General features: G+C 51.8%; 2 protein-coding genes across 3 annotated transcripts; one reads left to right on the top strand and one right to left on the bottom strand.

The window, feature by feature from the left end:
• Positions 1 to 12464: 12464 nt before the first annotated feature.
• LOC127557687 (uncharacterized) lies at positions 12465 to 13748 on the top strand. Its single transcript, XM_051990993.1, has 3 exons — positions 12465 to 12512; positions 12598 to 12738; positions 13182 to 13748. Exons 1-3 carry the CDS (start codon positions 12465 to 12467, stop codon positions 13746 to 13748), a joined length of 756 nt encoding a protein of 251 aa, XP_051846953.1.
• Positions 13629 to 16970, bottom strand: ZNF787 (zinc finger protein 787). Of its 2 annotated transcripts, none has more exons than XM_051990418.1 (3): positions 16855 to 16970; positions 16095 to 16189; positions 13629 to 15374 (listed from the first exon to the last, which is right to left on the bottom strand). In XM_051990418.1, exons 2-3 carry the CDS (start codon positions 16171 to 16173, stop codon positions 14233 to 14235), a joined length of 1221 nt encoding a protein of 406 aa, XP_051846378.1. In that variant the 5' UTR covers positions 16174 to 16189; positions 16855 to 16970; the 3' UTR covers positions 13629 to 14232. The 2 variants fall into 2 exon arrangements, with proteins under 2 accessions (XP_051846378.1, XP_051846379.1); XM_051990419.1 differs by lacking the exon at positions 16855 to 16970 and adding an exon at positions 16432 to 16669.
• Between the last annotated feature and the right edge of the window lie 3427 nt (positions 16971 to 20397).

The raw sequence follows: 20397 nt of genomic DNA, 5'->3' as shown, positions 1-20397 counted from the left end.
TTTGCATGTATTTTGAAAATTAAAAGCTATTATTTTTTAAAAATAAAATTCAGATGAAACATTAAAAAATGTTTAAAAAGAAAGAAAATCAAAGGCATTGCATTCAAACTAGACTCTACCAAATAGAAATACATATGACCTTGATTAGTTTTTAACATTACATTCTCAAAATTAGATTAAGGATTTTAAATACAAAACTGTATTAATAATAAAAAAAGAAAATCAGGATAAAGATTCCTTAACTGTAACTCCAGGTAAGAGACTCTTAAACAATAGCCAAACTATCTATCAAATTTAAAAACAAAACAAAAACCAATTTATGAATCCAACTTGAAAGCCCCCTTTAAAAATCCATTAAAAAGATCCTAGTTTCTCATTAAAAATGAAGTGTATAAACATTTCATTATTTTAAAATTCTACAATATGCTGTCAACAAACCTAATAAAATTTTATGACCCTGCCCAAGTAGAAGGTCCCAAGAAGCCTGGTAAGACTCAAAGAATTTCACATATAAGGAATGTCGAACATCTATTAAGGTCTGACCTCTCTACAGGTCACAAGTAGCTATATATGGCTATATACAAGTATCCTGATAGGAGAATATATCTCATTTTATTCTCCGCCCCCCCCCCCCAGCTTTTTTTTATTAAAGCTTTTTATCTTTCAAAATATATACATGGATATTTCTTCAACATTAATCCTTGCAAAATCTTGTGTTCCAATTTCCTGCTAACCCTCCCCCCCACATACACACACCTCCTCTCCTGGATGGCTTCTAGTCCAATATTTGTTAAACACGGTAGAAATAAATGTCAAATCCAATGTTTGCATACATTACATCTCACTTTAAATGAAACCACATTATAATTTAGTTTCAGGACAAATTCAATCAAATCAAATCTAGATATACAATCATAAATGGCATCATTCAAAAACCTCAATTTTCCCAAGAAACCATTGGCTGCCAGCATCTCAAATCGTAGACCCATTGTTTTCAGTTGGCTTAATCCCAAAGAAAGACTTATAGTAGCAGTCATACATCCCGTCTCCCTCGTGGAAATTGTAAATATAATGATATTGTTTTGTTGAGTTGTTTCAGTTATGTACGAATCTCCATTACCGCTTTTGGGGTTTTCTTGGCAAAGATACAGAAGTAGTTTGCCATTTCCTTCAACAGCTCATTTTAAAGATGAAGAAACGGAAGCAAATTAGGTTTGGTGACTTGGCCAGAATCGCACAGTTAAGAAGTATCTGAGGCCAGATTTGAATTCACAAAGATGAGTATCCATGTCTCCAGGGCCAGCGCTTTATCAGCCTGCTATGCTACCTAGCTGACTAGAATATTATAACTATATATTGCTCAAACAAAAACTGGATCATACTCTTTTGATGGTCCTTCAAGGACAGAATTTTGATATGCTGTATCCAAATAATTATGTACTGAAAATGTATTTCTATAGTTTCCATGAGATGAAATTTGGTGGAATCTTGTCTCAAATTGCTAAGAGGCACTTATTCAAATTATTTCTTATAAACTTCTTATCTCAATGAGATAAAAAACTTGTTAAAATCTCTCTTTTCCAAACTCCAATTCTTGACTTTCAAAGTCTCCATTCATACTTTGTCAGTGAAAATGGACTCCAACTTCTTTTAACTGTCCACTCATTCTTTTCTCATCTCTACTTGTTTAAAATTCCCCTCTTTTCTTTTCCAAGAATACCCTCTGGTTTCCTTTATCTTCAGTATTTTCCTTTATTTCCATCTTTATTCTCATCTTATCCTTAGTTCACAATTACATACAAGTTTAGCCCTCACTGAATCTTTCTTGTGTGAACTTTCTTATTTACATTTCAAGTTGTGTGTTATTGGTGTTTAGTCATTTTCAGTTGTGTCCAAATCGTCATAACCCCTAGATCCTGGATACTGGAGTGACATATCATTTCCTTCTATAGGACCTTGTGTCCATGAAAATATAATAAAAGAAAGAAGTGAAAAATGGGTTGAGCAAGAATTGCAATGAATCAAACTGTTCAGAGAGCTTTTCCCTATCTTGGGAGCAATGGAAGTACTCATTGCAGTCCTCACATTTTCAGACTCTAGAGGCCAATCAAAAGCCTTGGGATTCTAGAGTTAGCTGTCAGATTCCTGTTTCAAGGGTATATATATATCTGCATTTTAGGTAGAGAGGACACTGGAAATGGGACTACTCCTTTAGCTCTACTGGCATTGTTTCAATTTCTTAGAGAAAGTTTATACTTGAAACTCCATTATTCTTGGATGGTTGGAAAATTGGGATGATTCAACACAATTATTTAAGTTAATTAATAAAGTTTTTATTCCTACATCCTCTCTCCCTAATCTTTGTGATGTACTTAAGTTTTGTTTCTGAACTTCCCTTCTCAATAAGCAGACTTCCACTAACTCTTTGATCAGAGAGAGAAAAATAATCTCTTCTTCCATCTTAATCCTAGCTGGGTACAGAGAAAGAGTACAAACAGGGAAAAAGGGAGAATTTATGGCATTGTGATCTGATTAGAGAGTAAATTTGTAACTAAAACATGATATCTTTACTGTAAATGTCTAAATTCTGATTTTAATGTTTTGGTGAATTCCAAAATATCTTAATGGAGTTTTTAGAGGGAAAGGTTTGAAGTTTCTTAAAACTAAGGTCAAGCGGCAGCTAGGCGGTACAATGGATAGAGCACCTGAATTATTATTCTCAGGATATGATACCTGAAGTCAGGAAGACTTGAGTTCAAATCTGTGTGTTTAACACTTCCTAGCTGTGTGACCCTGGGCAAGTCACTTAACCCCAATTGCTTTAGCAAAAACAAACAAAAAAATAAGGTCAAATGTAAATAATGCTTAAGGTATTTTTTTTTTTTAATCACTCTTTCCCTAGGAAGGTGATTCATTAGTTTAGTCATTTCTCCACCTCAAGAATGAAAAAAACAAAAACAAAGAAAACCTGGCTATTTGCAGCTTGTTCCCTCAACAAAAAACCCCAAAAAACCTAAGGTCAAACGTAAATAATGGTTAAGATATTTTTTTAAATCACTCTTTCCCTAGGAAGGTGATTCATTAATTTAGTCATTTATCCACCTCAAGAATGCAAAAAAAAAAAAAAAAAGATTGGCTATTTGCAGCCCATAGGCCATATCAAGGGAACTTTCTCCCATGAATGATTTCGCAGAAATGTTTCAGTACATTAGCGACTAAAACAAACTGCCACTTGAAGGGAAGCTAGGTGGTGCCATGATGGATAGAATATTCAGCCTATACTTAGGGAGACTCCTCTTCTGCCCTCAGACACTTACCAACTGGGTTACTCTGAGCAAATCACTCCACCCTGTTTGCCTCCATTTCCTCATCTGTAAAATGAGCTGAAGAAGGCCAAGACAAACCACTCTAGTATTTTTGCCAAGCAAGCCCAAAATGTCATGAAGAATCAGACAGAGCCAAACAACAATAACCTGTGGCTGGAAGGTGAGTCAGGTAGAGGGTAAAGATCATTGCCCTGCAGAAATGTTTGTCCAGATCCATAAATATGTGACAATGACTGACAAATAATTCTTTGACACGCTGCAATCCACACATTCTTCTTAGTCCACAAAAAGAGGTTAGAGTCTTAATCCCAACTTCCTTCATGTCATAAAAGTTGAGCAAACTGAGGTAAACAGTCATAATCTTCTATATATCCTGAGGAAACAAACTTTGTCAAATAAACTCTGAAGGAAAACTAAGCCAAGTTATAGATTAAACTAATAGGGTTCTCAAATAAGCTGCTGGAAGAGGAAGATTTACTTCTTTTCGAAGGAATATTTAAGTCTTTAAGTAAGTTTTCACATCTGGGATAGATTTTGATCAACTCAACAACTTCTGAACTAACATAAACAGCCTGACCCTTCCCTTTAACATATACCTCAAATCAAATTTTCAGCAGATGATATTAAGTCAAAAATCAAAAGTTTTCATTACAGGGATTTGGTGACAGAAAGTCATTTGTTCGGGAAAGAGCAAGTTGGAACCCCTGGGGACGACTGACACCTGGAGAATGGCAGAGAGTGGATGGAGAGAGATTTCCATGCCATTGGAGAAAGATCAATAAGAGCGTGTAAAACAGTGCAGGGACAGGGGCCTTACCACGGGGATAGCGTTCTCTCTGACCTCTGCCATCATCCACACTGTTCTGGGAATGAGGAACAATGGAAAAAGGAAATCCGTGGGGTGAGCCCTACAAAGCAGAAGCAGAAAATTGTTAAGGGGAGACACTAGAATTAACATTCTGGATGTTTTGACTGCATGACAAATAGAGATAACAAAGAAATCAAATAATTATAGGAATCAAGAACAGGTGAATGAGGCTCTAGAGTAAACAGAGAAAAGATGGATGATGAAGAGAGTAAGAGCTATCTTTTTTAGAAAAGAAATTTTAAATAAATAAATGAACAGGACTACCCGAAAGAGAAGAGAGAAGGGGGAAGTTATTTGACTTAGAAAAAAGAAAAAGGGGGAAAGAATTCTATAACCAGTTAAAAGCGAGAGATTAAAAAGTAATTAATAAGCAAACCTCCAAAAATAGAGGAAAGAAGGGCACACAGGAAGGGAAAAGGGAAGATGTAATGCCAGAGAAACTGAGGCAAGATAGCAATTAGAGAGTATTTAATATTTTATTTGAAAGGGAGAGATTTACTGGGACCAAATGGATCCATGGTTTGATCTCAGGGCTGAATGAGATTATCATCTCCAAGAATCCAGCAAGCAATGTGAGTTCTCAATAAGCTATGTATACATGGCTCAGACTCAGGGGGTATACTGAGGCAGGGGCAGAGTCAGGGTGCTGAGAGCAGGAACATTCTGACAGGGTGGGGTGAACCACCTGAGATGGGGGGAGGCACTCTGAAGAAGGGGAGAGGCATCTTGATAAGACAGTATCTGATATTCTAAAAGCTTGGGATGAGGAGAGGCATTCTGATATTCTAAAACATAAGATCTTTTATCCTTATCAAATATTCTGATTAAGAGGGAGGGGTGGTTTTGCAGGAATGAGCAGAACAATTATAAACTGAGGCAGAACAATTCGGAAAGCTAGGCAGGACAATTTAGGGAAACCGAGTCAGGATAATTAGGGAAACTGAGTCAGAACAAAAAGACAAAAAAAGACCCCAAAAAGTTGTGGCATAACAAAGAGAGCCGATGGGAACAGGGCTATCTTAAAAAAGATTAAGGAATATAGTACTGTGTTTCCTGCAGAAGTTGTGAGGGGGAGGGAAAGAATTATAACTTTTTTTTTTAATCCAATATCAGAGATAGATAGAAGAAAATATAAATCTAACTCTCAAAACTAAATGTAATTGAATAAAAAAATCCAATAAAATGAAAAAATGACAGGTTAGATAAGAAAACAAAACTCTATAATCCATTGCTTGCAAGTAACACATTTGAAAAACAAAGATACACACCAAAGAAAGCTGAGGGGATGGGAAAAAATTTCCTAGGCATAAAGCACTCCAAAAAAGAGTTTCCATCATGCTATCTGGCAAATTCAAAAACGACCATTCCAAAACCAGATATAACCAAGGAAACAATATTATGCTAAAAGGAACTACAGACAAGAAATTGATCTTTCCATTCATATGCTCTGAACGTCTTAACATTCAGACTTATAAAGAAAATGCTCTCTGAGCTACAAGACAAACAGAAACACAACAGTGAAAGGAGACTTCAATATTCTTCTGTTTTGGATAAGTTTAACAGAAAGAGAAGCAAGTGGGAAAATACATAAGTGAACAAATGACTAGAGAAAGCAGAATTTAAATACGTAGCATTTTCTAAATGAGGCTACAAAAGAATACACATATTTCTCAGCACCTTATGGAATGTTTGCAAAAATGGATGTTGTACAAGGGTACAGATATATTGAAAATAAAATGTTAAAAAATAGCAAAAATAGTTAAGACATTTTTCTACAGACCATAACAATAAAATTAGTCACTGGTTCTTGGGACCACAAACAAAAGATATAAAATGAGTGAAGTTAAGAACAAATCATAGATAGAAATACTTATTTGGAAAACTGTTTTAAAAAAATATGGCAGAAATTAGGCTTAGATCAACACTTTATACCACACTCCACAATATTATTCTAAGTGGACACATGACCCTAATATTAAAGATTATACTATCAAGAATTAGAAGAGAAATGGATCATATGCTTATATACACATATATATACTCAGAGCTATGAGAAAGAAATGTAAAAGACAATCACAAAAGATAAAAATGATGACTTTGATTACTTGAAACTGAAAAGCATCCACATAAACATTAATGTACTAGGATGATAATAATATCTAATAAGTAAAGAATAATAATAGCAAACACTTATTTAGTGCCTACTATGTATCACTGTGCTAAACACTGAGAACTATTATCTCATTTGATCCTCACAATATTAGAAGGCAGTTGTTATTATCCTCATTTTACAGTTGAGGAAACTGAGGCAAGCAGTAGCAAAGTAACAGCTAGTAGTGCCTGAGGCTGGATTTAAACTCAGGTCTTCCTGACTCTAGGCTTATTGCTCTGGGTACTGTGCCACCTAACCTCTCTAAGGCAAATAAGGATTAAAAAAATAAAAAAACTCAATAGAAAAAAATATCTTTGGATCAAATTTCTCTGATAAGGATTTGGTATCCAAGATACTTAAACTACATACAAACACACACATAGTGTTTATAAATCAATATGATTAAGTCATTTCCTAATGGATAAATGGTAAAAGAATATGAACAAAGAGGTATCAAAAGAACTGCAAAATATTTACAACCCCACGAAAAATGCTCCAGATCACTAATAGAGAAATGCTCATCAAAGTAATCCTGAGGTTTCCCCTCACACCCTGCTCTGATAAAAAAAAAAAAAAAAATCAGCAATAGTCAATGTTGAAGGGGTGGTAGGAAGATAGGCACATTAATACATTGTTGGTGGAGCTGTGAAAAGGAACAGCCATTTTGGAAACAATTTGGAATTATGTAAATACAATGACTAAAATAGCCACACTTTGAATTAAAAGCTCCATTGCTAGGTTTATACCCCAAGGAAGTAACCAAGAAGTAGGAAGTCACCAAATACTCTAAATTATTTCTAGCAGCATTTGATAGTGGAGTTAGAAGAAACAGTGGGTAATGGCTGTGCAAATTGTGGTATGTGAACATAATGGAATATTACTGAGCTATGAGAAATTTTGCGTGTGATGAATATAGAGAAGCGTGGGGAAAAACCAACATAGAGTGAAGTCAGCAGAACCAAGAAAACAGTCTACACGGTAATTAAACATAAGTGGAAAGAACAAAAAGTCAAAAGTGAATATTAAAAATATATGTAAAGATAAAGCAGGACTTAAAGGATCTGAGCAGATCCCAACTCCTCCCTTTGTGGAGATGGAAGATCTACAGATATTAACACATGACAGATTTGGGGACTTTACTGACAGATCAACCACTTGGACTGACTATTTTCCCTTTCAAAAAATACTATTTGTCATATGGGATGGCTCTTGGGAAGAGGGGAGGGATAGATGAGATAACCATAATGATGAAAATGTCAACTGAACTTATTTAAAAATGAAAAATAAAAAAACAGGTTGGCTGCTAGAATTGATGTTAGTAGTTCCTTTCTTCTCCCTCTCTTAACCCTCTGTAACCTGACTTTCAACCTCACCATTGCACTGAATGCTCTTCCTTAGTTGCCAAATCAGTGGCCTTTTTTCCATCCTCACTCTCCTTGACCTCCCTGCCACCTTAGGCAAGTTTGATCATTGGATATTCTCCAGCACATTGTTCTCTCTGGGTTTTCAGGTCACCTATTCTCTCCTGGTTCTCCTTCTTCTCTGACCAGTCCTCCATCTCCTTTGCTGGCTCCTCTTCCAGATCCCCTCCACCACAAGTTCTGTCCTGGGCTCTCTGCCTTTATACCACTTCATTTGATCTCATTAGCTCTCCTGGATTTCCTTTTCGTTTCCATGCTGCTGATTCTCAGACACAATCGTCCACCTCTAACCTCTCCATCTGCCCCCTGGAAATCTTGGATTAGCTGTCTCACAGACTCTTAAATTCAAGATGTTCAGAATCTGAACGTGTCATCCCCCATGTGCACACCCTCCTCTCTTCCTGATTCCTGCCATGCTTCCAGTCCCCTAGATCATCCTGGACTCCTCCCTCCCTTTTATCCCCCAGGCCAAGGACTTCACCTGTCACAACAGCTCTCGAATCCACCCCCTTCTGACCCCGCCTTCATGCTGCTCCAGAACTCATCTTCTGATATCAGGACCACCGTATTAGTTGCTGGCACTACCGCCAGTCTTTGTCCACTCAGCTGTCAGACAGGTCCAGCCCATGCCATCCCCCTCTCAACAAGCTGCAGGGGACCACTTGTCACATCAGGGTCGAACGTTCAATCTTCCCAATCTCCCCCTCTAACCCAATACATTTCCTTTGATCCTTTGTCACCTGGGGACACGCAATCTCTAAGCTGGGGGTACTTTTTCTGGCCACCCCTCATGCGGAAGCACTTTCCCTCCTCTCGTGCCAGCCTCCTGGCTTTCCTCATTTGCACACAAAATCCTGCTCTGTACAGGAAGCTTTACCCCCACGTTTCTTAATTCCCGTGCTCTCCTCTGTGGATTTTCCCCCCCATTTATCCTGGTCATAGTTTGTACGTAGTTGTTTGCAGTTTGCCCCACTGGACTGAGCTCCTTGAGGCCAGACTCCCTTTTGCTATTCTTTCTATTCTCCACACCCAGGACCATGTCTGTCACAGAGCAGGTGCCCGATAATTGTTTCTGATTGAGAACCGAGAGAACGATTTATACAGTAACAACAACGTATACAGTAACAAGCCATTCTGAAACACTTTGTAACTGGTCTACCCAACGACCATGATCTCAGAGGACTCCCGATGAAACATGTTTCCCATCCCCGTGAGCAAGGTGAAGAACTGGATATTTTAGTTCTGATAGACTGAGATATTTTTATTCTGGGGACGAGACCAATCCTGCAGTTTTTCTTTGGCTTCTCGGTACGTGTTTGCTGCAGAGGGCTGGTTTTTCCTTCTTGTTTTGGCAAGGATCAATGGTAGTTTTGTTGATTAAAAACTTAAATTTTTTTCCCTCCAGTTTGATTTCATACATTCTACCATGGCATATCTGCCACGTTCAGGGCCCTGGGGTTTCAAGGACAAAATGAACAAGACAGTGTCTGTCTTCTCGGAGCTTACATGGGGAGATAGGCCATGGCAAGAACACAGAAAACCCCCACTCGTCTTTCTTGGGGGAGGAACTGCAGGATCCCAGAAGGCATTCCGAGTGCCACAGGGAGCTTAGCTAATGAGCGAGACTAGTCATGGAGGGCTTTCCTGGTGGCCCAGGCACAGCCCGTGAAGATATTCCCTCCTCGGTTTTGATCAAACAAGTTTGCAGAGCCTTCTTTCAGCCAGGATTAAGCCGCTCAAGTAGATTTCCTCTTGGGTGCAAAGTGAGCCATACAAAAAGGTTTAAGCAGATGATCTCACTGTCTCGTGGTGACGTCCAAGACGGAAAGAAGGCTGTGAGCAGGAGACAAGGCAAGTTGTATGCAGCCCCCTACCTGGCCACCGTTTGTCCCTGGGTTCACTGGACCCCCATTTCTGTTTCTTCTCTCCTTAGGCAAATGGGCATTTTAGATAGGAGTGCCCAGGCAACTGGGAAAAATGCATCTCCATCAATGCCCGTGAGGTCCCACCAAGACCCTGAGCTCAAAGCCAGTGGGAGTGGGAGCAGATGCCAGAAGAGACAAAGACCACTTATCCCAGCACAGCACAGCCTCGTACCCAGCATCCCTGGAGACACCTGCAAGAGCCCCCAGAGTGGAGAAAGGGAGCGACTGAGTCACTCTCTTACATCAAGTGAACGAAGTAAGGATGAGGGATCGCTGAAGGGAAAGGGGATATTTTAGAGCCAAGCCGCAGGCCCCGAGTTGTTTCTATATTTGCACCATAAGCATGGGGCCAAGTTTGAGCTTGTTCTTCCCAGGGTGTGTGTATATGTGTGTCCCGTGTGCCCGTGCACACTACACAGGCAAGGGGCTCGGGAGAATCACTGTCATTTCTATTCTTGTTACACCTTCTGGGTAAATAGCCCTTTACCAAGGTAATTGGGGCCAAACGTTCATCAGCCTTGGAGAGCACAGACTAACCCCCCAGGAAGCCGAGGAGAGGGACGGAGAGCGTGCCTCGGAGGGAGTGATGGCCGCTCATGGGGATTTAGCCCATCTCAAGGCTTGCAAAGGAAGGCTGAGCGTGGGGACAGCAAAGCCAGTTTGGCTAAAATTCAAGTGAGGGGCTGAGCTTCCAGTGCCCAGTGGAGGGGTCTGCGCCAGATCCTTGAGCCACAGGGCCCTGGAAGGGCTGACGGAGGCGCTCCGGCACAGCTGGGACAAGCGGGAAGACCCCACAAGGAGGGCCAGTGACCAGGTCTTTGCAGCATTTGGGGGGGGGGGGGAGATGAGAACCTAAGCTCTTCAGGTAGAGAAGGGGATTCACGCAAGCAATGATGGGGTGGGAGGGCAGAGGTGTAGGGAAGTGAAATCCATGTTTTAAAAAAATACAATCATTTTCTAAAATTTTAAAAATTTTCCTCCAAGGCTGGAGCAAGGGAGAACATGGAGAGGGAGGAGTGAGGTTCTGAGACAGCAAGAGAGGACCTTGTGAAGACCGGCCGCCACTCTCTGGGGTCTCCTCTGAGAGGGAAGGCGGCCGGAGAGGCGCCAGGCAGCAGCGAGGGCTCTGAGGGAACCCGCCTTGAAGGCCTGGCCCGGTGGCGGGCAGAGCCAGAGCTGATGGCGGGCTGCGCAGAAGGCAAGGAGGTGGGGGAGCCGGAGCAGAGCCTGCAACAACCGAGCTCGGGCTCAGGGCTGAGCCTCAGAGGGGGCCCCGGGTAGGCTCCCAAGGGATGCCCGGCCCTAGAAGGCTCCACCTGTGCCCCCGAGCTCTCAGGAAAGCAGCCTCCGAGCAGCATGGGGGGCTCTCCTGGCTGCCGCAGCCGCCCTCCCCTTGGTGCCGACTCTGGGCTAGAAGAATGGGTTTGTGCCACCTGGGTCTCACCAGAACAGGTAAAGTGACTCCCCCGTCGTGGGTCATTTCCTTCCCCCACCCCACTCCCCTCCTTGCTTTTCTGCTTGTTTTTTTTTTTTGGGGTGGGGTAAGCTGGCCACTTTATAAAGGCGTGTTTTCAGACGACCCTCCCCCCACCTGGCAGATCCGAGTGTGGCCTCCGCTTCCCCCCAGTGCCGCCTCCTCAGCAGCAGAACCTTCAGGGGGTGCCCCAGGAGGCTGATCACCTCCCCAAAATCTGGCTGGGGGGAGGTAGTTACCCCTGAAGCGCGAGATCCGGGCCAAGCCTCTGTGCCCTGGCTGCGGCCGAAAGCTCAACTGTCCGCGATCCGCCCGAGGCAGCGCCCACTGGGCCTGCGGCCGGCTGTGGCTGCATTCTCACCGCCCAAGGCCCGTCCTGGGACCCACGGATCCGTGTCTGCGCCCCCACCCTGCCCATCACCCCCCAGTGGAGAGCAGGAGCGACGCCTGTGAGGGGCCGGGGATGGCCCAGAGGCCGCTCGGGAAGGTTCGGGCCGGACCCAAGCACCTGGTCCGGTGCAGCTTCTCTCAGTATGGATGACCAGAGGGTCTGCAGTCCCCTTCTCACCACGGCCACAAGTCTGGCCATCGGGCTGCTCTCCCAGGGCAAACACGGCAGGTCTGAGCAGCTCGGGGGGACCGAGGCGGGGGCCTGAGGGATGCCCCCGCGAGCTGGTCCCAGATCTAACAGAAGGGCCTCTCTTACTCACACACTGAGGCACAGACGCGCGGCCTCCTACCCGGGCACCAGGGGCAGATCCAAGCTCTCGGCTCAGAGCCCCCGCCAGGGTCCCCGAGGCTCCAATCACCGCTTCCGCCTCCCGCTCCCACCCATGACCTCCCCCCCCCACGACCGCAGCTGGTTCTAGTCGAGCTGAACCGCTGTGTGCCACCCCAGGCCAGACGCTGCGACTCCTGACCAGGCCGTGGGCGACATGGGACACGAGGGAGAAGCGGAAATCCCGGCCCGGCCTCCTTCGGCGCCAAGGCCAGAGGGGCAGCGGAGGGAACCCAGGGCCCGACCACCAGCCGTCTGGAGTCCAGCGGTGGCCAGCGCCCCACGCCCCGGACACTTCCCTGTCCCCCGTCTGCCTGAGATTTCGCGGGCTCGCTCGTCCGTGAGCACCCAGGGTGCAGAGGGCTCCCGCAGGCCAGGGGGGCTGCCGCTGGAGGACTTGGGAAACCGCTGGAGAGCAGCGGGCCGGGGGGAGGACTCCAGGCCAGGCCCTTGCCCAAGGCATGGGCAACGGCTGCCTCCTAGGGCCCTTCCTCTCAGAGCTGCAATCCCTTCCCCTCAAATGTCTCCTGTTCCACCATCACCCCCTCCTCACAAACGAGCCCCTGCCGCTTGGGGAGGGAAGAGGCTTCACAGAGCGCTTCTCCCCACCCATGCAGCAACAGCACTGGTTTTAGAGATGAGCTTCACTGCAGACCCCCCGATTCCCGGCCCAGGGCCCTTGGGGAGATCGTGGACCGAGTGACGGGGAGCTGAGGGCAGAACACCTCCGACAGGCTGACTCGATCACAGGACCCCCGTGGCTTTGGATCCTTCTCCCTCGGCACAAAGCCCAGGTGTGACGGCAGCCCCGACACTTCCTCCTCCACACCCCGCCGAGGCAGCAAGGCCCTCCCGAGGGCCTCCCCCCACTCCAGAACCCCCAACGCCGTTCGGCACTTCCGCCAGACAGGAGAGCTGGGCTCCCCGCACCTGCCACCACAGGGTCATTGGCGATTTTAAATGGGGCCAGATCCCTGGGTCATGCACGGGAGGGGCCTCCTGGGAATGCCCGAGATGACCTCCACGACCCTGACAGCGTCCCGGAGGCGTTATTATGCCCAGCATAGCTGTGCCCGAACACCTCTCCCGCAGGGCACAAGACTTTGTCCGGGGGTCTGCCGATGCCCAGGGAAAGGAGGGCTGGAGGGACACAATCCTACCCAGGAAACCTTCCTGAAACCCGGCCCGGGCTGGCTCTGGGGGCACCGCGGGCCATTTACTCACCGTTCCTTCCCAGGGAACCAGTCTTCCCTCCATAGAACACGGAGACATCGTGGTGCCCTGCCCGTTGCCAAGTCTCGGCCACAGTGCCCCGTGGCCCCCGGATGCCAACCCTCCACACTCAGAGAGCTCGGCAGCTCGGGAAGGCGCCCCCGGACTGGAACCGGCCATTTCCTGCCCCATCGGCCCCCCCAGGGGCCCGGATCCTTTGCCAGCATTTGTGACGGGCAGCCTCGAGCTCTGCACCCCGACAGGCCTCCGGACAACCCCGGCCAGCCTTGTTCCAGCCCCAGAGGCCGTGGCCCCGTTCACCCCCTCTCCCCAGGTTCCCTTGGCTTTACCTTTGAGAGACAGTGCTCCTCTGGGCCTCGTCCCTCCCCCCTTCCCAGGTGACCCCCAGTCTAGATCCTCCTGGCCTTGCCCTCTCCACCCCCCCCCCAAACTCAAGAAGCACACAGGGAGGGACAATCTGATGGCTCCATTTATTGTTCCCAACTCCCCCTCCCCCAACTTTGCCTGGGATGGGCAGATCAGCACGGCTGCCCCAGAGGAGGAAGGGGAGGGAGAACCCCCAATGGAGTAGAGATTGGGAATAGAAAAGGGAGGAGGGGAAGGGGCTGAGAGGAGGGAGGGGGTAAGAGAACTAAAATAAAATGCTAAATGAGAGAGAAAAGGGACTCCTTTTCCTCTTTGCTCCCCCCCTTGGCTCAGGGAGGAGGGGAGATCTCTCCCCTTCTCGCAGGGGTCCCCAGATTACAGGGGGCGGGGGGCCTGTCTCGGTCTCTCTCTCTCTCACTGTGTCTATCTGTCTTTTGGGCCCAGGGAGGGGAGGAGGGAGGGGAGGCACAGCACCAGAGGATCCGCCGTGGCTCCGCCCCACGTGCCCAGACGCCCCAAGTCCCCTATCTCAGACCGGGGGGGACGGAGGAGGAGCTCCCCTCCGCCCGCCGCCCGTCATTCACTATGTCTAACTCCCGCTGAGTGTCTCTTGGTCTGGCTCGATTGCGCTCTCTCTCTCTCTCTCTCTCTCCCAGCCCGAGGAGCCCTCCCCCCGGGCCCCGCCGCCCCTACCGGACCCGGCACTCGCTACAGCGGCCCTCGTCCACGACCCCGGCGGCCCCGTAGTAGTTCTGCCCGCAGACCTGGCAGACCAGGGGCGCTCCCACGGCGTGCGTCTTCTTGTGTCTCCGCAGGGCGGCCCCCTGGCCGAAGCCCTCCCCGCACTCCACGCAGATGTGGGCGGGCTCCTCCCCGGCTGCGGACTCCCCCCCGTCCTCCTCCTCCTTCACCCCCCCATCCCAGCTCCCCAGCCCGTGCTGGGCCCGCTGGTGGGCCAGGAGCTCCGCGCCCTGCAGGAAGCCCTTGCCGCACTCCACGCACACGTAAGGCTTCAGAGTGGGGGCTCGCCGCGGCCGGGACACCACCCCGCCGGCCCCGACCTCCACCTTAATCACCCTCTCCCCCAGCTCCTTCTCATCCCGAGCTCGGCCCGAGGCCAGCCCCCCCCCATCCCCGGCGGCGGCCGCGTCTCCATCCTCCACCGCGGATCCCCCCATGGAGGCGGCGGCGGCGGCGGCGGCAGCGGCGGCGGCGGCGGCGGCAGCCACCTCGGCCTCCACCTCGGCCACCACGGCGGCTCTGGCTCTGCGGGCGGCCGCCTTGCCCTCGGCGGCCAGCTCGGGGTGCAGCCGCAGGTGGCGGGCCAGGCTCTTGGCCTGGCTGAAGCCCCGGCCGCAGCGGGGGCAGACGAAGGGCTTGAGGCCGCTGTGGGAGCGCCGGTGCTTGGCGAGGCTCTTGCTCTGGGTGAAGCTGCGCCCGCACTCGGGGCAGGCGTAGGGCTTCTCGCCCGTGTGGATGCGCTGGTGCTGCATGAGGTTGGAGCTCCAGCTGAAGCGCTTGCCGCACTCGGAGCAGGCGTAGGGCTTCTCGCCCGTGTGGATGCGCCGGTGCTGGACCAGGTGGGAGCTCTGGGAGAAGGTCTTCCCGCAGTCGGTGCAGGCGTTGGGCCGCTCGCCCGTGTGCGTGCGCTGGTGGCGCGTCAGCTTCGACCAGTGGCTGAAGCTCTTGCCGCACTCGTTACAGATGTAGGGGGCCGGTGGGCGTGGCCGGCCCCCGGGCCCCGAGGGAGGGATGGGAGGCGGCGGCGGGGAGGGCTTGGGAGGGGGCCAGCTGGGCTCATCCTCGTCATCGTCCAGGAGGAGGATGTCCACTGGAGGGAGGGAGGAAGGCAGGTCAGGAGGCGGCCCTCGGCCCACCCCTGGGGGCCTCCTCGGGGGTCTCGGTTTCCTCATCCGTAAAAAAGACAGGGCTGAGATCCTCTCTCTGCTCGCCCCCTTTAGAGCAGGAGTCCCCGAGGCACAATCTCGGCAGCCAGGGGGAGGCCGGCCGGCTAAGGCCTGACAGAAGGGCCTGGAGGCTTGCCAAGGCCCACCCCGTCTTCTCTCCCTCAGGCTCCTGGTCCCCAATTCCTTCACTGACCCCCCCTTCTCTAAAACGTGGGTGTGCCTTCCCAGGAGAGCACCGAGGAGCCAAAGGGACCCAGGGAAGGCCAGGCTCACGGAAGGGGGAGCCCTGAGCCCCAGAAAGAAGGTGCCACGGGCCAGAGCTGCTCAGTCTCCAGCGAGGTGGGGGGCTGCCTTGGGGGGCACCCTGCTGGCCAAAGGGGGGAACCCTGAGCACCCCAGAGCCAGGAAAGCGAGTTCCTGGGAGGCCCCTGCCACCCAAGGGCCCCTCAGGGGAAATGGAGGGGGAGGAAGTGAGCTATGGCTGTGGCCCCTGGGGCTCTCTCTGCATGCTGGAGCTCCCCCCCAAAGCCAACCTGCTGGATAGCCCCAGAGTCCTTGTCTCTGGAGACCGGAGCTGACAAGTGCTTCTGTCCGTCTGAGCCGCTCTGCCCCCCCTCCTTCCCCTCCCTTCCCCCACCCCTCACCTGGGTGCTCGCGGCTGGCCATCTGCTGCTCCGAGGAGTCCAGGGGCTCGGGGGACCAGTCCTCCTCCCGCAGCTCCATGCCTGGGGCGGAGATCCTGGGGGCGGAGACAGGGGCCAGGGGACACTGAGTGTGGGGGAGGGTCAGGACCGAAAGGCGCTGGGGGAAGGGGGCGGGAAACTGAGGCTGGGGAGGGCTGCGGCTCCCTCCGGGACCGTCCTGCGGAGTCAGGAAAGGGGGGGATGGGCACAGGGTGACCTTGGGCCAGTCACTCCACTCCCCGGGTCTCAGTTTCCCTCTCGGGGACAAGATGGGGAAGGGGGTGAGGTTACGGCCCACCTAGTTCGGGCGGAGCCCAGAGGGAGAACTGAGGCTCTCCCCTCCCCCTTTCGGCCTCAACTTCCCCTTGGAGCCTCAGAAGCAGCTTCCGGTCTCGAGGCCAGGCCTGGCCAGAGGGGGGGAGGGGCAGGGTCACGTGTCACTCCTGCCCCTCCCCTCCCCCAACATCCGCAGGAGGCGAGAGCGAGCACCAGGAGGAGCCCGCTACCTGGGCGCGCGCCCCCAAGCGGGAACGTTACCCCGCCCCTCCCCCCGCCTCGGGAGCGCGCGGGCGCGGCCCCGAAATGTCCTTCCTCTCCCCGCGCATGCGCGTCCCCGAGGCGCGCGCCCCCCACCTCCACCCCGAGAAGGGGGCCCTCCCCGAGGAACGCGCATGCGCGTCCCCAGGCGCTCCCCTCCCCGTACCCCCCCCCTCCCGCTCACCGGCGCGGTTCCTGTTCCTGTCCGTGTAGGTCGGGCTGCGGCTGGACTCCCGGAGCCGCCGCCGCTCCGTCTTCCTCCTCCTCCTCCTCTTCCTCCTCCTCCTGGTCCTCGGACTTCTTCCTCCTCTTCCTCCTCCTCCTCCTCTTCTTCCCTGACGGCGGCGGCGGCGGCTCCTCGGGGCCCGGGGTCAGGGGGACGGCCGGCCAGACCGGAAGTGACCTTGACGTCACGTCCGTTCCCTCCCCAGGCCCCGCCTCCCCCGACCCCGAGCTCGCGGGCCGCTCCAGGGCTCCGGGACCAAAGCCGCCCGCTCCTTCGCGGGGCCTGCCGGCGCGTCTGGGCCGCGGGCCGCCCGGAGGCTCCGCTCGCCAGGAGGCGGGCGGTGTCCACACAGGCCCCGCCCGGTACTCGTTTCCGGGCCCCTCTAGGACGCCGAGTCCTCCCGCCCGCGCGCTCGATGGTCGGAGGCGGACTGGGGCGGGACCGACTTTGAGGGGGCGGAGCCTCGGTCTTTCCTTGCGCCTCGTCCGGCCCCGCCCCCTCGGCGACCTTCCTCCGCGGATACAAAGTATAAGCTGGGGGGGGGGCGGGGCCGCCGCCCAGCGGCTACTAAGTAACTCCCGCCTGACGTCACCGCCCGGCGCGGACCAGGCTGTCCTGGGAGCGCGTGGGCCCCACTGAGCCAAAAGTCCAGAGCCCGGAGAGGAGGGACTCGCCGCGTGGGAAGGCCCCGGGGTGCCCCACGGTGGGACGAGCTTGCGATGTTAGGCCGCGCGGTCCTAGCGCCGCGCGCTGTCCGCGATCCTCAGGCTGGCCGCTGACCCGGGAAAGGAGGGGAGGGCGTGGGAAGGGCAAGGGGGTGGGTTACTTCCCGCCTCTGACCTCTAGGGACCTGGGGGAAAGGCGCCCGGGGGACCCCCAGCCTCCAGTCTGTGGCCCAGGGGCTTGAGGCGGGGACATCCACTGGGAGCTTACTGCAGTGACCGGGAAAGGCCAGGCCCGGCCTGGGTGAGAGCGCTCTCCTCTCGGTCCGGAAGAAAGGGGGGTGGGGCAGTCCAGGGAAGTGTGGAGGAGGCGGGGAACTGGGGACTGAGGCGGGCCTCGGGGAAGTGGCCGGGAAACATCACGGTGTTCCAAAAGGTGCAGCGCAGTTGGAAGCTCTCCCGAGATGTGGGGGGTGCCCTGCAAAGGAGGGAGACGGATTTCGGGGGTCCCTGGCGTCCTTGGGATGATGAGAAGGGCCCAGGAGACAGTCTTGACACGTTCCTCCCCAGGAAAAGGTGGAGATAGTGGGCCTGCTGAGGCCAGAAGACAGACCCGAGTTCCACGTGGCCTACTTCCCAGCCGGTAGCTTTGACTACCTCAGTTCCCTGGTCTGCAATATGGGAAGGAGAGTAGCACCCAGAGTGGTTGTGAGGGTCGATTGAGAAGCTGTTTATAAAGTGCTGGCACATGTAGGCACTCTCTACACTGGGGTTTAGGATTATTATTGAAGGCAACTGAGGCAGGATCAGAGGGAGGGGAGGAGGGCCAAGGGAGCCCCGAGGGTGGACCTCGGTGCCCAGCTCTTCCAGGAGGACAGAGGAAAAGCCAATCTGCAGTAAAGAGATGGCTGGGCCTGGGGAGCCCTCTGGGGGCTGCCTTGCCACAAGCTGAGGCTCCTGGACTGGCTCTGGGCAGCTCGATGGCTTAGCCCACAGGCTCTGACAGTAGCTTTCCAAGGAACTCAAGGATCCAGCGCTTCTCCCCTTCTACTCCAGAAGTAGCCCTTCAAGCCGGAAAACCCACTCTGTAATTAGCCCGGCCTGGCCAAGGCAGGGTCCGACCTATGGTTTGCCATCTCAGTAGGAAAGAGCTTCCCCACTGGGGCCCTGCTCCCCTCACTTGGTGTCGGGGAGGGCTCGGCCAGTCTCCCTCCCCCGCCCCCATTCCTTGTTTCTGAGGGTACTGGACTCCTCCATCACGTTCAGGTGGTCCATTGCCCTTCAGGGAGAAGGGCCTGTTTCTGCTGCCAGCCTCTGCCCAAAGGACCCCACAGATTTTGCATACAGTTATTAGGTAGGCACCATGGGTAAGCTCTGAGTCTAGGCAGTGGAGGGGAGGGAGACCAAGTCAGAAGGAAACATTCTCCTGGGGGAGACCAGACTGGAGCCCAGGCCCATTGAGTCTGCCCACCTCTTTAAAACTGCCACAGGTTTCTGGGGGGACTTCTCCAATGCCCTGGGATTTTTCAGAAGGACTCTGGGAGAAGGAGCAGAAACTCCTGCCCTCCCTGGGCTGGGCAGCAAGGTGGGCAGAGGGAGAAGGGATCTGCTCCCTGGGCCGTACCCCGAAGGGGGACCGAGAGGAAGACCAGGGTCATATCTTGTGTACTGAAGGTACACAATCTTGTGTACACGGAAGGAAATCTGTGCTTTACACTAAAGGGAATGGGGGGGGGGGGGGGGAGGAAGGAGACTGGAAGGGGTTCCACTGGGGTGTGATACAATAGAGAGGAAAAGGATGCAGGCGTGGGGGTGGGGTGGGAGCACACTGGGCACAGGCAGCAGGAAGCTGCAGACTTGTGCTGGGGGGCAAATAGGTGAGAGCCCTTCCTAGGAGGGATGGGCCTGAGGGTGAGGAGGTGCTGCCATTTCATCAGCCACACTTGCTTCACTGACTCGGGGCTCCCGTGGGGCACTTCTTAGCCCTCATCCTTCTTGAGCCCTTTGCTCGGACCTGGGGACTCCAGCTGAGTCCCGGGACCCGTCCTCTGCCGACCGCTGAAGCAAGGACTGCCCCCATGCCCCCGAGGTGCCGAGCCTGAACCCACGCACCGCAGATGTGGATGATAAGAGGGGAGACTGTTCTGCCCCCTCACGTTGCTCTTTCTGCAGCTTCACAACAATTAGCACTGGAGAAGCTAACATGAACTGTTTAAACAGAACTGAGTGCTACTCACAGACTGACCTCAGCATAGCTAGAATAGGGGCTTGAGCTGATGATGTTAGAGAAGAAACGACCCCTAAGTTATCCCTCAAGTCTTGGCCTTGAGATGCTAAACCCAAAGCATGCTTGAAACACATTAATACGTGCCAGGCGCAGCTACACGTGGTAAGCAAACCCCCAAGCAAAGATAGAGACCATTTAACAGGGAAACCCACAGAGGGCGACCAGGAAGGAGTTCTCTGGTCCACATAGTCACACGGATAGTTAATGGGGCCATCCAAAGTATATGACACAACCCGTCCAGGAACAGTGGCCGGGGCAGTGATCATGGTTTGTGCTGTCAAAACTGAAGACGCTTCCCAGAAAAAATTCCAGGAGAGCTAAACCAGTCAGGAGAAGGGGGCCCCAAAGCTTAAGGTCATTCCTTTTGGCAGGTTGACAGTGGGAGAAGAGAGAATGATGTGAAGGCTGCTGGGTAGCAAGGAGGCTAGGCAAAGAGGGAGGCTGTGAGGTGTCTCCTAGGCCTGAACTCTCCTCACCTTTGCTTCTTGGAACATTTTGGGGTGACTCCTACATGTGCCCCTCCAGGCTAGCTTGCCTCCATCTTGTGTTGTT

Source organism: Antechinus flavipes, chromosome 3 (genome assembly GCF_016432865.1).
Source record: "Antechinus flavipes isolate AdamAnt ecotype Samford, QLD, Australia chromosome 3, AdamAnt_v2, whole genome shotgun sequence".
Taxonomy (NCBI): Eukaryota; Metazoa; Chordata; class Mammalia; order Dasyuromorphia; family Dasyuridae; genus Antechinus; species Antechinus flavipes.
The sequence above is the reverse complement of the archived record's forward strand: the minus strand, read 5'-3'. Positions and strand labels throughout refer to the sequence as shown.